The 13,153-nt window shown below is 49.0% G+C and overlaps 1 protein-coding gene across 1 annotated transcript; it reads right to left on the bottom strand.

The window, feature by feature from the left end:
- Positions 1 to 8,586: 8,586 nt before the first annotated feature.
- On the bottom strand, positions 8,587 to 9,201 carry LOC137760530 (WAS/WASL-interacting protein family member 2-like). Its single transcript, XM_068537514.1, has one exon. It carries the CDS (start codon positions 9,199 to 9,201, stop codon positions 8,587 to 8,589), a length of 615 nt encoding a protein of 204 aa, XP_068393615.1.
- Between the last annotated feature and the right edge of the window lie 3,952 nt (positions 9,202 to 13,153).

The following is a 13,153-nucleotide window of genomic DNA, read 5'->3' on the forward strand; positions in this document are numbered from 1 at the left end:
CGGATGTCCAAGTTCCCTTCCAGACACAGGCCATGATTCAAGCTGACTTGGGTTCTCCATCCCTGGATCACCACATTCTCTGGGCCTTTAGGATCTCTGTAAATGCTTTCATTGAACAAAATGTTCACTTATATGTTATAATTATTCTTTATATTTGCACAGCCCATTACTGTTTGAGGAAGTAATTTTATGAGCATCAGCTCATTCACTCCTCATCACAACCCTTAGGGGTAGGCAGTAGGCAGACATCACTATTCCGACTCCTTTTTATTTTTCTCCAGATCACTTACCACCTTCCGACATGCCATATCACTGGCTTATTTATTTTTATTGTTTTCCCCTCATCTCAGGATGTCAGCTTCATCAGGACAGGGATTATTGTCTCTTTTGTTCATTGCTGGTACATAGCAAGCACTCAGTAAATATTCTTTCAATGAATGAATGAATGAATGAATCATAGAAGAGTACACTAAAGCCCAGAGAGGTTAGGAGATCTGCCTGAGGTCACACAGCAAGTAAATAGAGTAGCTTCTCTGTGTGTGTGTGTTCTTTCTACTCCTGCTCTGGGTTTCCTAGGGTGACTGTGATATTAGGGTGGACCCAGGAGGTACCAGGGGAGAGCGAATCCAGCAGCAGAGATAGCTGCAAATGGACTGACTGCTGTCAGGAATTGCTCCTAGAATCCCAGATAAAAGCACAATTTCCTTGCCAGGGTGAGGAAGTGCAGCTTCTGCTGGTGGCCGAAGGGCTTAATTTACAGCCTCTCATTTTCATTTTGGGAACAGAAGTTTTTCCCTTGCACCCAGTGAAATTGAATCATGGGTTTCCTAAGAATGTAGCATAAAAATGAAGAAGCTGCCAGGTAATGACCTGGGCTGGCTATTTAAAGGGGCAGTCATGACAGTCAAACTCACTGGAAGAGGCCTCAGAAACCAAACAGTCCAATCTGCCATTTTACAGATGAGAAAACAAAGGCCCCAAGAGACCAGGTGGCTTGCTGGGGGTTACAGAAGCCTGGCTCAGCCTTCGTCACTCTCTCCTGTCTTCACCCTCCATCACCCAGATTTTCTCACAGCTGAAATGGGAATTACCCGAATGCAGGACCGCCGCTCAGCTTGTGGATCACATCTCTGGGTACCACAGGGTACACATTTATCTGGGTAGCAGTCACATGAAAAATCACACGGTGTGCTCTGTAGCTAATTAAGAACCATGGCTTCTGAGCCTTTTGCCCTTTGCTGCTCCCTCCATCCCCTTGGCTGAGAGGCAAGGAATTGATTTCAGAATCGACCTGCCTGGGTATGTTTGCTTCCTCTTTTTTCCTGGATGAATCAGTGTGGACCTGTATGTCTCTGGATTCATGATTCTCTGTGCTTCGTCTCCCCCTGAAATTGCCTTCTAGTCCTACAGGACATTTGTCTTGTTTCCCCAGCAACCATCTCAAAAGCCAAGAATAGCAGATTAAGGCTTTGAGGGCAGAGGTGAGAGACTACAAGGTCCCGGCCAGGAGATGAAAACCCGGGGGCTCAAAGGCTGGTTTGCAGCAACACCCTCTGCTAACAAGAAAGGGAAGGTTAGCTTGGTGCATCTGAGTATTTTCTATGTGGAAAGAGCAGTTTTTTTGTTATTTTTAAACCTCCTGGTGCCTAAGCATCCATATGGTACATCTGAAACAGGGGTGGTTTGTTGGGTAATTTTATAAGCCATTTTCATTGACTTATAAAACTGTTTTACATAAATATCATTGTCTCTACAGAAAAAAAAAGAACACGGAAAATCCCCACGCTTTATTTATATTCCACCAAATTCCATTCAAATCTTAATCAGTATATGGACATACATTTTATATAGTTGTCATAGTTTGCACGTGCTGTTTTCATTTTCTGTTTATACACTCTTATGTGAAAGCGTAATCTTGTGTCTCCTCTACTCTCAATACCCTGCTTTACTTCTGACACTTCTGACCACCAAATGTGTGTGTGGGGGTGGAGGAATGGGGTGGTTTTCTCAAGCAATTCTGCGACACCAGCTGGGTGTCCTACAATGTAACTCAATTCGGACTCCATCTACCTGGAGATAGCATCAGATCCCCCAGGTTAAGGGCTCAGTCCTACAAGACTGACCCTCACTTCAGATGCCAATCAAAGGTCCAGGTTATTACCTGTGCTTTTGACGACCTGGTATAAACCAGAGGTTCCTGTGACCCCCTCCTTGGGCTTGATTAATCTGTTAGAGTGGCTCACAGAACTCAGGAAAACAGTTTACTTACTAGATTACTGGCTTATTACAAAGGATACGAATGAACAGCCATATGAAAATATACATAGCACGAGGTCCAGAAGGGTCCTGACTACAGAAGCTTCTGTGCCACCCTCCAAGCACATGGATGTATCCTTATTTGCCAACTGGGAGGCTCTCTGAATCCTACCCTTTTGGGTTTTTTATGGAGGCTTCCTTATATAGGGCACAATTGATTAAATCTTGGCCATTGATGATTGATTCAACCTCCAGCCCCTCTCCCCTCTCTGGATGTTGTTCAGGGAGGGCTGCACTGAAAGTTCCAACCCTCTAATCACTTGGCTGGCCCGGCAACTAGCTCCCATCCTTAGGTTACCTAGCGGCTTTCCAAAAATCACCTCATTAACATAAACTCAGGTGTGATTGAAAGGGGTTTGTTGTGAATCACAGAAGACACTCATTTCACTTTTATCACTCTGAAGCTATTTTAGGAACTGAGGATAAAAACCAAATATTATAATTAAAGATGCCCCTATGGCTCTAATCACTTAGGAATTACAGGGTTTGGGGAGCTGTGAGCCAGAAACCTTGGATGAAGACCAAAATACATATTTCTTATGTATCTCCACAGTTGGAAACACCTGAGCATTTACATGTCTGGTGCATCTGTTATGCAGCACAATTGGCTAGGCCATTCTCTGTCGCTTGGAATTGTGGTCATTTCTAGCTTTTACATCCAGAATATCACTCGATAATCCCTTTGCCTGGTACGGCACCTTAGATGACCAGTTCCTGGTTTGCCCAAGGAATAAATCAAGGCCAGTGGGTCAGGCAGGTTCTGGACCGGGAGCTGCCTTTACCCGGGCACGTTTCCCCACCTCCCCGGGCTCACACTCTGTGGATGTAAGATCCGGGGGTGACCTGAAGGTCTCCGAGTTGCATCCAGCTCAGCAGAAGGAGGGTCAGGGATTCTGGTAATGGAAGCTTCCACTGCTCAGGGCATGAATTGACTCAGCAGCAAACAAACCACCACATGGCCTTCTTTGAACCTTCCTCTCCATCAGAAATTCTGTCTGCCTGTCCTCCAGAATATATCGCAAATCTGATCACTTCTCTCCTTTTCCACTGCCACCCCCTGTTCCACACCTCCCTCCTACCTGGGCTCCCTTGATCTGTTCTTCTCAGCCAGCCACAGTGGTCTATTTTTTTTGGCCACACTTTGCAGCTTGCAGATTCTTAGTTCCCTGACCAGGGATTGAACCCACGTCCTCAGCAGTGAAAGCGCAGAGTCCTAACCACTGGACTGCCAGGGAACTGCCTAGAGTGGTCTGTTAAAAACATAGGTCAGATCAGGCCATTGCCTTTTTTAAACCCTCCCATGGTTTTCCATGGTTCTTGAAATGAAATCTGAACTCCTCACTCTGACCTATAAGATCTCACAAGATCTGACCTCTGCCTGATTCTGACCTCATCCTGTCCACTCTGCCCTCTACCCCCACTCTGGTCCACCATACTGGCCTTATGGGCTTTCCCTCCATCCAGAGTGCTCCCCAGCCCCAGCCTCTCCCACACCAGCCTGCTTGTCCTTTAGATCTCAGCTCACCTGTCTTCTCCCAGCAGATGGTCCTTGCCCTTCCCTCCTTTTCTGAAGGATCCCCTACCCTCCCACGGATAATGATCAAAGACGGCATGTTATTTCCTTCGTAGAACTTTTCACAGGTTGTCTTTCTCTTGTGTTACCATCTTTTGTGCTTGGGTATCAGCTGTCCTCACAGCCCCACTGGAAGGTGAGGTCTACTGGGTGGGGCAGGGCCCCCACTGACTCTGCCCCACCTTGCAGAGTGCCTGGCCTGTAGTGAACATTCAGGAGGACTTAATGAATAAATAAACTGAGAGATGAAGGTTACCTAGAGCCTTTTTATGCTTCTGCCTCACTGAGCTTGGCCTGTGTGTCTGACCCTGGTCAACTCCTTATGGGGAAGGCTGGTGAGAGGAAGAGTCGTTACCGAACTGAACTCGGGTCTGCTCAGTTGACACCAGCAAAGCCAATCTACTGGGTTGTGGTGAAGGAAAGTACAGTGTTTATTGCAGGGCATCAAGCAAGGAGAATGGGTGGCTAGTACTCAAAAGACCTGAACTACCCTGGCCTTCAGGCAAGGGTTTTAAAAGTAGCATTAGGGGTAGGGCTGCAGGGTACATGATCAGCTCGTGGACATTCTTCTGATTGGCTGGTGGTGAGGTGATGTTTTTCAAATCTCAGTCATCAACCTTCTGGTTCCAAGCAGTCTGAGGTCTATGTCCCTGTGGTCAGCATGTAGTCGCCATGCTCCAGCAGGTGGGACGGGGTCTTAGTTTCTGTAGGACAACTCAAGGATATGTGTCAGATTGTTATCTATATCCCTTCAGGAGGAACTAGGAGTCCTTTGACTCTATTTTCTAATCATTAACTGCTTGAGTCTGCTTTTTGGAGCCCAGGGAAGGCCAAACAAGAAGTGGGGGACACGGAGGGACTTGTACCAGGGAAGGCCCTACAGGGTCCTGTTTGGTTTCAGAGTTTCATTCCCGAATCCCTCACGGCAGGTGTGTGCAAAGCCATTCTGACATGGCAGGTGTCCTATGGCTTGGCTGGCCTGGGTTAAGGGAGAAAGCAGAAGGTGGGGTAGAGCCATGGATGACAGAAGTCTGAAGACCACTGAATTCCTCAGAGGGGAACCTAACAGAGATGCTAGGTCCCCTTTGTGTTGGCGTGTCCACCTCCCCAGCCCCTACCACTTAGCATAATAATTCTTCCATTTATCTAGACTTTTATAAGCATTATCACATTTTTTTTTCCACACACACACTGTATTTTATTTTTACAAGAGATAAATAGACTGACACCAAGCATTGTACATGGATGACCACAACAAAAGCAACAATGATTGCAATTACCAAACATGAAACACACTCATACTATGTCATAATATTGACATTCAGTCCAGTAATCCTCCCCTGTAACAGCTCCTTTACTTTGCAGTGAAAATTGATTTGTATATTCTTTGCCTCTGAGTCCTTGTGGGATTTTTGTTTTTTTAATTCAGACAGAAAGTCACAAAAATTATACTCATCCTCATCAGTTCACTCAGTCCCATGTAATTAATTTTTTTTTTCATCTTGATCTTTTGTTAGCACTTTTATGAGTTCATCAGTTTTTCATTAGAGTTCTGAAAATGCTTATTCATTCAGTTCAGCAGTACAGTCAGTTACCAGAAACCTGTACTTGTCAGAGTCTTTTCCATGAATTTCTTAAAGATGAAACCATTTTATAGGAACATATTTGCAAGAGCATCAGAGTACACCCAGAACTGTCTGTAAATGACAAAAGACTTAAAAAAGACCACAGTTAAAGATTTGATGAAAGTTCATAATAAGCATTATTGCATTTTTAATTCTCACCACAACTATACTGAGGGAAGTATACTATCTTCATCCAACCGAAAGAAACTGAGTCTCAGAGAGGTTAAAAACAACAACAACAACAACAAAAAACCTGCTCCTGCCTTGCAATTAGTAAGCAATTGAGTCAGGATTGAAACTTGAGACCATCTGACTGCAGAGCCCTTGACCCCATGCACAGCCCAGCAAGAGCTTCTGGAAGTATCTTGAAGTGGTCTCATAGATCTCAGGTCTCAGGACCAGAGCAATCTCTCACGGGGCTCTCTCTGCCTTCTGCCTTCCTTCACAGCCCCTGCTTTGTGGACAGATCTGCCTCTCCCACCACAGAGAAGCTCTTTGAAGCCAAGGATTGTGTCTCATGTATTTGGTGAGAAGTAGAATCACAGGCTGCTCTCACTTTCCAAGACAACCTCATGCCCTGGGGCTGCTCTCGCCTTCTGAGATGGACAGCATTCTGCCTTTGGAATGTGTATCTCTCAATAAACCTGCTTTCACTTAAAAAAAAAAAAAGTAGAATCACAGAATTACACTTCTTTTTTTAATTGAAGTATTGTTGATGTACAATATTATATAAGTTACAGGTGTACAATATAGTGAGTCACAGAATTTCACTTCTTAATCAATCCTTGTTAATAAACACCACCTGAGTTGCCCGTGAACACACAGTGGGCTCTCTCTGTTTTCAGCCAACTTGGGAGGAAGTTATCAAGGCTTTGACAGCATCTCACAGGCACCAGTGACATAGCATTAGGCCCCAAACCAAACACTTTCTAGAAGTAATTTGAAAACACAATGGGGAAACCTGGCTGTACTCTTGATTCTGTCATTCCCCTGCTGTGTGATTTTGGGCAACTTACCTCTGCTTCCTGGGCCTCAGCTTCCTGTTTGTAAACGGGGAGATCCCCTGAGAGACCCCCTAAGATCTCTTCTCTCTTTTTATAAATATTAATTGAGGGCCCATTGTGTGCCCGGGATAGAGTACTGGGCTCCAGGGATCCAGCCGTAAACCAGTCTGATTCAGGAGACTGCCGGATTCTACAGGGCAGAGTTTTTGACATTTGCTAGCCCGCAAACCTCCTGGTGTAACATTCTGTGATTGTCTGGACCCCAACCTCCCCCCAAAGCCTTCAATCAAATTAGCACAATCCCACTTAATTAATTAATTAATTAATTAATTTATTTATTTGGCCTCACCATGCAGCTTTCGGGATCTTAGTCTCCCAACCAGGGATCGAACCCATGCCCCCTGCAGTGGAAGCCTGGAGTCCTAACCACTGGACTGCCAGGGAATTCCCAGTACAATCCCACTTTAAAGACACCTAAACAAGTACAGCCACTATGGAGAACAGAATGGAGGTTCCTTAAAAAACTAAAAATAGGACTTCCCTGGTGGTGCAGTTGTTAAGAATCCGCCTGCCAATGCAGGGGACACGGGCTCGATCCCTGGGCCGGGAAGACCCCACATGCTGTGGAGCAACTAAGCCTGTGCACCACAACTACTGAGCCTGTGTACCACAACTACTGAGCCTGTGCTCTAGAGCCTGCAAGCCACAACTACTGAAGCCCAAGCACCTAGAGCCCGTGCTCCACAACAAGAGAAGCCACCGCAATGAGAGGCCCGCGCACTGCAATGACTCGGTGCAACTAGAGAAAGCCGGTGCGCGGCAACGAAGACCCAACGCAGACAAAAAATAAATAAAATAAATAAAATGAAACTTTAAAACAGCTTTAAAAAAAACTAGAACTACCATATGACCCAGCAATCCCACTCCTACGCATATACCTGGAGACAACCATAATTTGAAAAGATATATGTACCCCAGTGTTCATTGTAGTGCTACTTACAATAGCCAGGGGCCATGGAAGTAACCTAAATGTCCATCAACAGAGGAATGGATAAAGATGTGGTACATATATACAATGGAATACTACTCATCATAAAAAAGAACAAAATAATGCCATTTGCAGCAACATGGATGATCTAGAGACTGTCATACTGAGTGAAGTAAGTCAGACACGGAAAGACAAATATCATGTGATAACGCTTATGTGGAATCTAAAAAAGGGGTACAAATGAACTTACTTACAAAACAGAAGTAGAGTCACAGATGTAGAAAACAAACTTACAGTTACCAGGGGATGGGGGGGGGAGAGGGATAAATTGGGAGATTGGAATTGACATATACACACTACTATATATAAAATAGAAAACTAATAAGAACCTGCTGTATAGCACAGGGAACTCTACTCAGTACTCTGTAATGGGCTATATGGGAAAAGAATCTAAAAAAAGAGTGGATATATGTATATGTATAACTGATTCACTTTGCTGTACACCTGAAGCTAACACAACATTTTAAATCAACTATACTCAAATAAAAATGTTTTTTAAAAGGCTATAAATGGGCTTCCCTAGTGGCGCAGCGGTTAAGAATACGCCTGCCAATGCAGGGGACACGGGTTCGAGCCCTGGCCTGGGAAGATCCCACATGCCGCAAGCAGCTAAGCCCGTGTGCCACAACTACTGAGCCTACGCTCTAGAGCCCGCGAGCCACGACTACTGAAGCCCGCGCGCCTAGAGCCTGTGCTCTGCAACAAAGAGAAGCTACCGCAATGAGAAGCCCGCGCACCGCAGGGAAGAGTAGCCCCTGCTCACTGCAACTAGAGAAAGCCCGCGCGCAGCAACGAAGACCCAGTGCAGCCAAACAAACAAAAAAAAAAGTCTATAAATATTATAAATTAAAAGAAAAAAAGCAACAGACACCTATACAAACCCCCTGCAGCTCACACCCGGCCTGGTGTATTCGTAAGGCCCCTTCTCCCCTTCTGCCCTGGCAGAAGTCTGGCCTGGGAGACGTGGCCTTGGTGGGCTGAGCGCCTGGGGGTGGGGGTGGGTGTGCCAGAACTGGAATCTCAAGAAGGACCCAGGCCAGCATTAGCGCGAGGACACTGCGGTGAGGCGCCGCCCAGCCAGCGTCCCCAGCCTGGCGCCCCCAGGATGGCCCCCGAGGCAGTGACCGAGGGGGCAACTCGGCCCCTCCCCGGGATCACCTGCGCGGGGCGGGGCGGGGCGGAGCCGCGGGCGGGATCCCGGGCGGCCGGAGCCGGGGCGGCTGCGGAGGCGCCGGCGGGAGGCGGAGCGGGCGGCGGCCGGCGCGCAGGGCTCCCCCGAGCAGGTAGGAGGCGCGGGACGCAGGGGACGCCGGGTCTGCGGGGGGCACGGGCGGCCCGGCTCAGGCGCAGCGGCTCGCTGTCCACCTGCCGCGCTCCGTGGAGGGGTGACGGGAGAGGGAGGGTGAGGGGTTCCCAGTCCCACCCACACCTTCGTTGGAAGAGGTGCCTGGGGTCTGCGCGCGAGGGCGGTGGGCGGTGGTCGGGGTGGAGGGAGGGATATCGGTCACCTTTTGCGGGTTTTGGAAATGGGGATGGGGCATGCGTACAAGTGCCCGGAGTGCCGAGCAAGCTCGACCCTCGCGGAGAAGTGCCCCGAGCGCCAGCCTGCGTTTGGGGGGTTGATATTACGGGCATCCCGCAGGCAGGTCGTTTCCTTGTCCCACCGCCCTCACCAAGCCTCCGGCTGAGGGTCCGAGACTCCCCGGAAGAAAAGGGAGCGGACTCGGCCAGCCAGGAGGTAAAGGGATTTTGAACCACTCGGGACCTGTGTTGGCTTCATCTGTGAAATGGGCGTCTGGACGGGTGAGCCCTGTGTGGAGGCCCCTCCAGGAGGAAGATCTGCGATGAAAACCCACAGCAGGGGGAGGAAACCAGTGTTCTAGCTCAGATCAGCAAACTCAGCAGCTCCGGGGTGGCTCACTGGACTAGCTGCTCCAGAGGAAAGAGGTGGGGACACGTTCTGTGGTCTGGATATTTGGCAGGAGGAGGACATGGGTGTGTCAAATACTAGAGCAGGCTTAGAGGGACCGAGGAAGCCGTCTAGTCTGGGAGGAGGATCTGGAGGGGCGCTTGGAGGAGGTGGGATTGAGTAGGGGTGGGGAAGACAGCATAGTGCTGGTGCTTTAGAATCAGTCAACCTGGGCATTGGAATCCCTGCCTTGCCCCTTAGGTGGCCAATAACTTAGTCTTGGGAAGGACCCTGCATTTCTCTACAGTTCCCTTTGCTCCGTAAGTGAAGCAATTTCTTTGACAGAGTGTCAGCTAGTCCATATAAAGTGCTTAGTACAAGGTCTGTATATTATAGGCACTCAGTAAATATAAGCTGTTAATTTGCACTAGACTGTAGCTTCTTTTTTTAATATATAAATTTATTTATTCATTTATTTAATTTTTGGCTGTACTGGGTCTTCGTTGCTGCACGCGGGTTTTCTCTAGTTGCTGAGAGTGGGGGCTACTCTTTGTTGCCGTGGCTTCTCTGTTGCGGAGCACGGGCTCTAGGCGCGCGGGCTTCAGTAATTGTGGCACGTGGGCTCAGTAGTTGTGGCTCGTGGGCTCTAGAGCGCAGGCTCAGTAGCTGTGGTGCGTGGGCTTAGTTGCTCCGCGGCATGGTGGGATCTTCCCGGACCAGGGCTCGAACCCGTGTCTCCTGCATTGGCAGGCGGATTCTTAACCACTGCACCACCAGGGAAACCCTAGGCTGTAGCTTCTTGGGGGCAGGGGCCATGTCTCTTTGGTTCACCATTATATGGTGCCTGGCATATAGTAGGTCTCACTACATATTATTGGTTGAATGAATGAACAATGAATGAGTATGTAGTACAACAGTTGGCATGTGGTAAGTAGTCAATAAATAGCAGTGAATTTAGAGATGATCAGATCCTAACAGATGGGATGATGTAGGAGACGGTGGTTTAGGTGGATGGAGCAGTGGAACAGATTAAGATAAGCCCAGAGTAACAGATTTGGGGCACCCCCTCTTATGGGGGGCAGGGGAGTAACATGATAAGCTCATCCAGAGCACAGAGGTAGGGAGGGCACACAAAATCCTGGAATCCTGAGTCCCAGCAGCCACATGGGAGTAGATGAAGGAGCTGGAACTCTAGGTAGGTCAAATACCTTTCTCACATCCTCTAAGAGTCCACCTCCAAGTTACAGGGGTAAGGGGAGGCGGGGGGGCGGGGGGAAGACACAGCAAAGGACTGTGGGTGCCTGATGGGAACGGAAGATGAAAAGGGAAGGGGGCTCCCATGGCCCCTTCATGGGGGTGGGACATTCCTCACCTTGTCCTGCTGTCTCCTGGCTGGTGGTGAGGTAGCTGAAGGGGGCAGTGTGGTGCCAGGTGGGCCAACTACTGTGGGTGTGCTGAGCCAGGCTCACAGTGAGTTGGGCTAGGGGAACGTGTTGGGTCTCTGGGGGAATCTGCTGCAGTGGATTCAAAGCTTATCCCCGTGGCCGGTTCCCACACCCCTTGTCACCCCTGTGGACAGTGGCCACTGATGCCTCAGGCTGGGAGGGAGCTATGTCCTTGAGGTGGAGCCACTCTTAGCAAAGTTAGGGACCTTCAGCCTGTCTGACGTCCTGGCAGGCAGCCTCATTGGGTTTCCATCTCCCTGTGGTGACTAGGAGTCTGTGAGAAGCAATTGAAAAGTAAATGTTTAATGGAACATTTGATGAAGGAGGAGGTGAGAATGAAGTGGAGGTGAGAGATTTGGGGGAACACATCAAGAGGAGATGGGAGCCACTGTATCCCTCAAAAGAGCCAAGTTCAAAGCTTCTCCTTTTAGCACTTTCCATAATTGCTCATAATCATTTAATGTCTGTGTTTCCCACCGACTGTAAACTCTATGGGAACAGGGAGCAAGCCTGCCTCCTTCCTTACTGTATCCCCACCTACGACAGTGTCCCGCACGTGGTAGGCATTCGGTGAATGTCTGTGGAATGCACAAACCTGGGCTGAGGACTGGGGCTCTTGGCGTTGAGAGAGGAGAGCACCTCCTGACAGAACTGAAGTAAGCACCGCAAGTTCTTTTTCCCCTGTCCAATCCCTACCCCACAGCTTGAAGGGTGCGTCCCCCCGCCACATGTTCTGTGCCTCCACCCTGTCTCCTGCCACCATCAGCGTCTTCTCTCAGGGAAGAATCCACTACTAGTAGACATTTACACCTCAGGGGGAGGCCTAGGCACTGTGCTGCCACTCCCAGCCCTGCTGCCCTTGACAATCAGCCCCCCGGAGCCCCCCGGGGCTTTGAGAGGAGGAAAGCAACATCCAAGCTGATCCCCATCCCATTGCTCCTGGGACTCAGGGTCACAGAAGGTAGGAGCTACAGGGACCCTTAAAGGTAACAGAGGGCTCCCTCCATTTAAAGGTGAGAAAACTGGGGTCCGGAGAGGATGAGATACACTCGGTCAATGGAGAGTTAGGGGAGACCTCAAGTCTCCTAATCCAAGTGCTTTGTCACTACAGTGGGCTGTGAGAGTCTCTGGGAATTGTAAATCCTGCAACGTTTCTCTTTACTTTACAATCTTCCAATAAAATGGAATGGAAGCTTAAAAAAAAGAATGGTAAAGTGGATTTTAAGTTGCCCAATAAACCCTTTTAATTAAAAACAAAAACCTCATATGATGAAAATAGACCCCAAATTATGTATGTTCATTTTACTTTTTAAAAGATGTATGTTTGATATTGGAGAAAAATAATCCAAAATAGGAACCTGTCTAACCTAGGCTAAGTATTGCTGGCCAGCAGTGCCTGTGTTAAGATGCCCCCTGCACGTTGCCATGCGAGAGCCTCTGAAGGCAGCCCAGAAGCAGCGGCGTGTTTGTTTCTCCTGGACAACCTCCAAGCGCCGAGCACACCGCCCTATTGGGTTCCCCATCTCCATCCATCCGGCCTCCTGATGCGGTCATTGACATCTGGGCTTCTGGCATCCCACTCTTTGCTTTGGGATCTGGCAGGGTGGATCCCTCTTTGCCTTCTTTCAGAGGAATTCCTTATCAGGACGATAGATCCTCGGTGGGCAGGAGGGGGCAGGAAGAGGGGAAGGGGACTGGGCCAAGGCAAGAGCCTGCCAGCAGGTCTCTGGATTCCTGAGCAGGGCTGGGTGTAGGTAGAGTTGAGGGGGTAGGGCCAGTGGCAGCTGGGCTGGAACCTCTCATGTGGTTTGAAACTCCTGGGGGTGGTGGCTGCAGTTTGGCCTAAGGAAGGAAAAGAGGGTGTGCCAGTCTCTAAGACAGAGAGGCCTGTTCTTCAGCCAGCTTCCAGGCCTCTTGTGAGGGGCCTCCTGCCTGGGCCAGATACTCCTGAGCTGTTGGGGCCCTCAGTGGGGCTGCCAGATCCTATGGTACATCCTGGGCAGCTTCAGGAGGTGGAGGGGGCGGTCTTAGAAGCTCCTGGCATCTCAAGGACCCGTGCAGACCCTGGACTGCCAGCACACCTCGCTGCATCCGGGGCAGCCTCAGCCAGCTGTGAGGATGGGGCACAGAGCAGGGACATAGGCCTCTGCTTTTGAGCCGTGGGATCTTGGCCAAGCCACATCGCCTCTCTGAGCCTCAGTTTCCCAATGTATTAAAGAGGATACTATCCACA

This window comes from Eschrichtius robustus, chromosome 3, assembly GCF_028021215.1.
Source record: "Eschrichtius robustus isolate mEscRob2 chromosome 3, mEscRob2.pri, whole genome shotgun sequence".
NCBI classification, from domain to species: domain Eukaryota; kingdom Metazoa; phylum Chordata; class Mammalia; order Artiodactyla; family Eschrichtiidae; genus Eschrichtius; species Eschrichtius robustus.

Excerpts from the sequence above, each read along its gene's own strand:
- LOC137760530 (XM_068537514.1), bottom strand. The coding sequence starts at position 9,201 with ATGCCCGTAATATCAACCCCCCAAACGCAGGCTGGCGCTCGGGGCACT.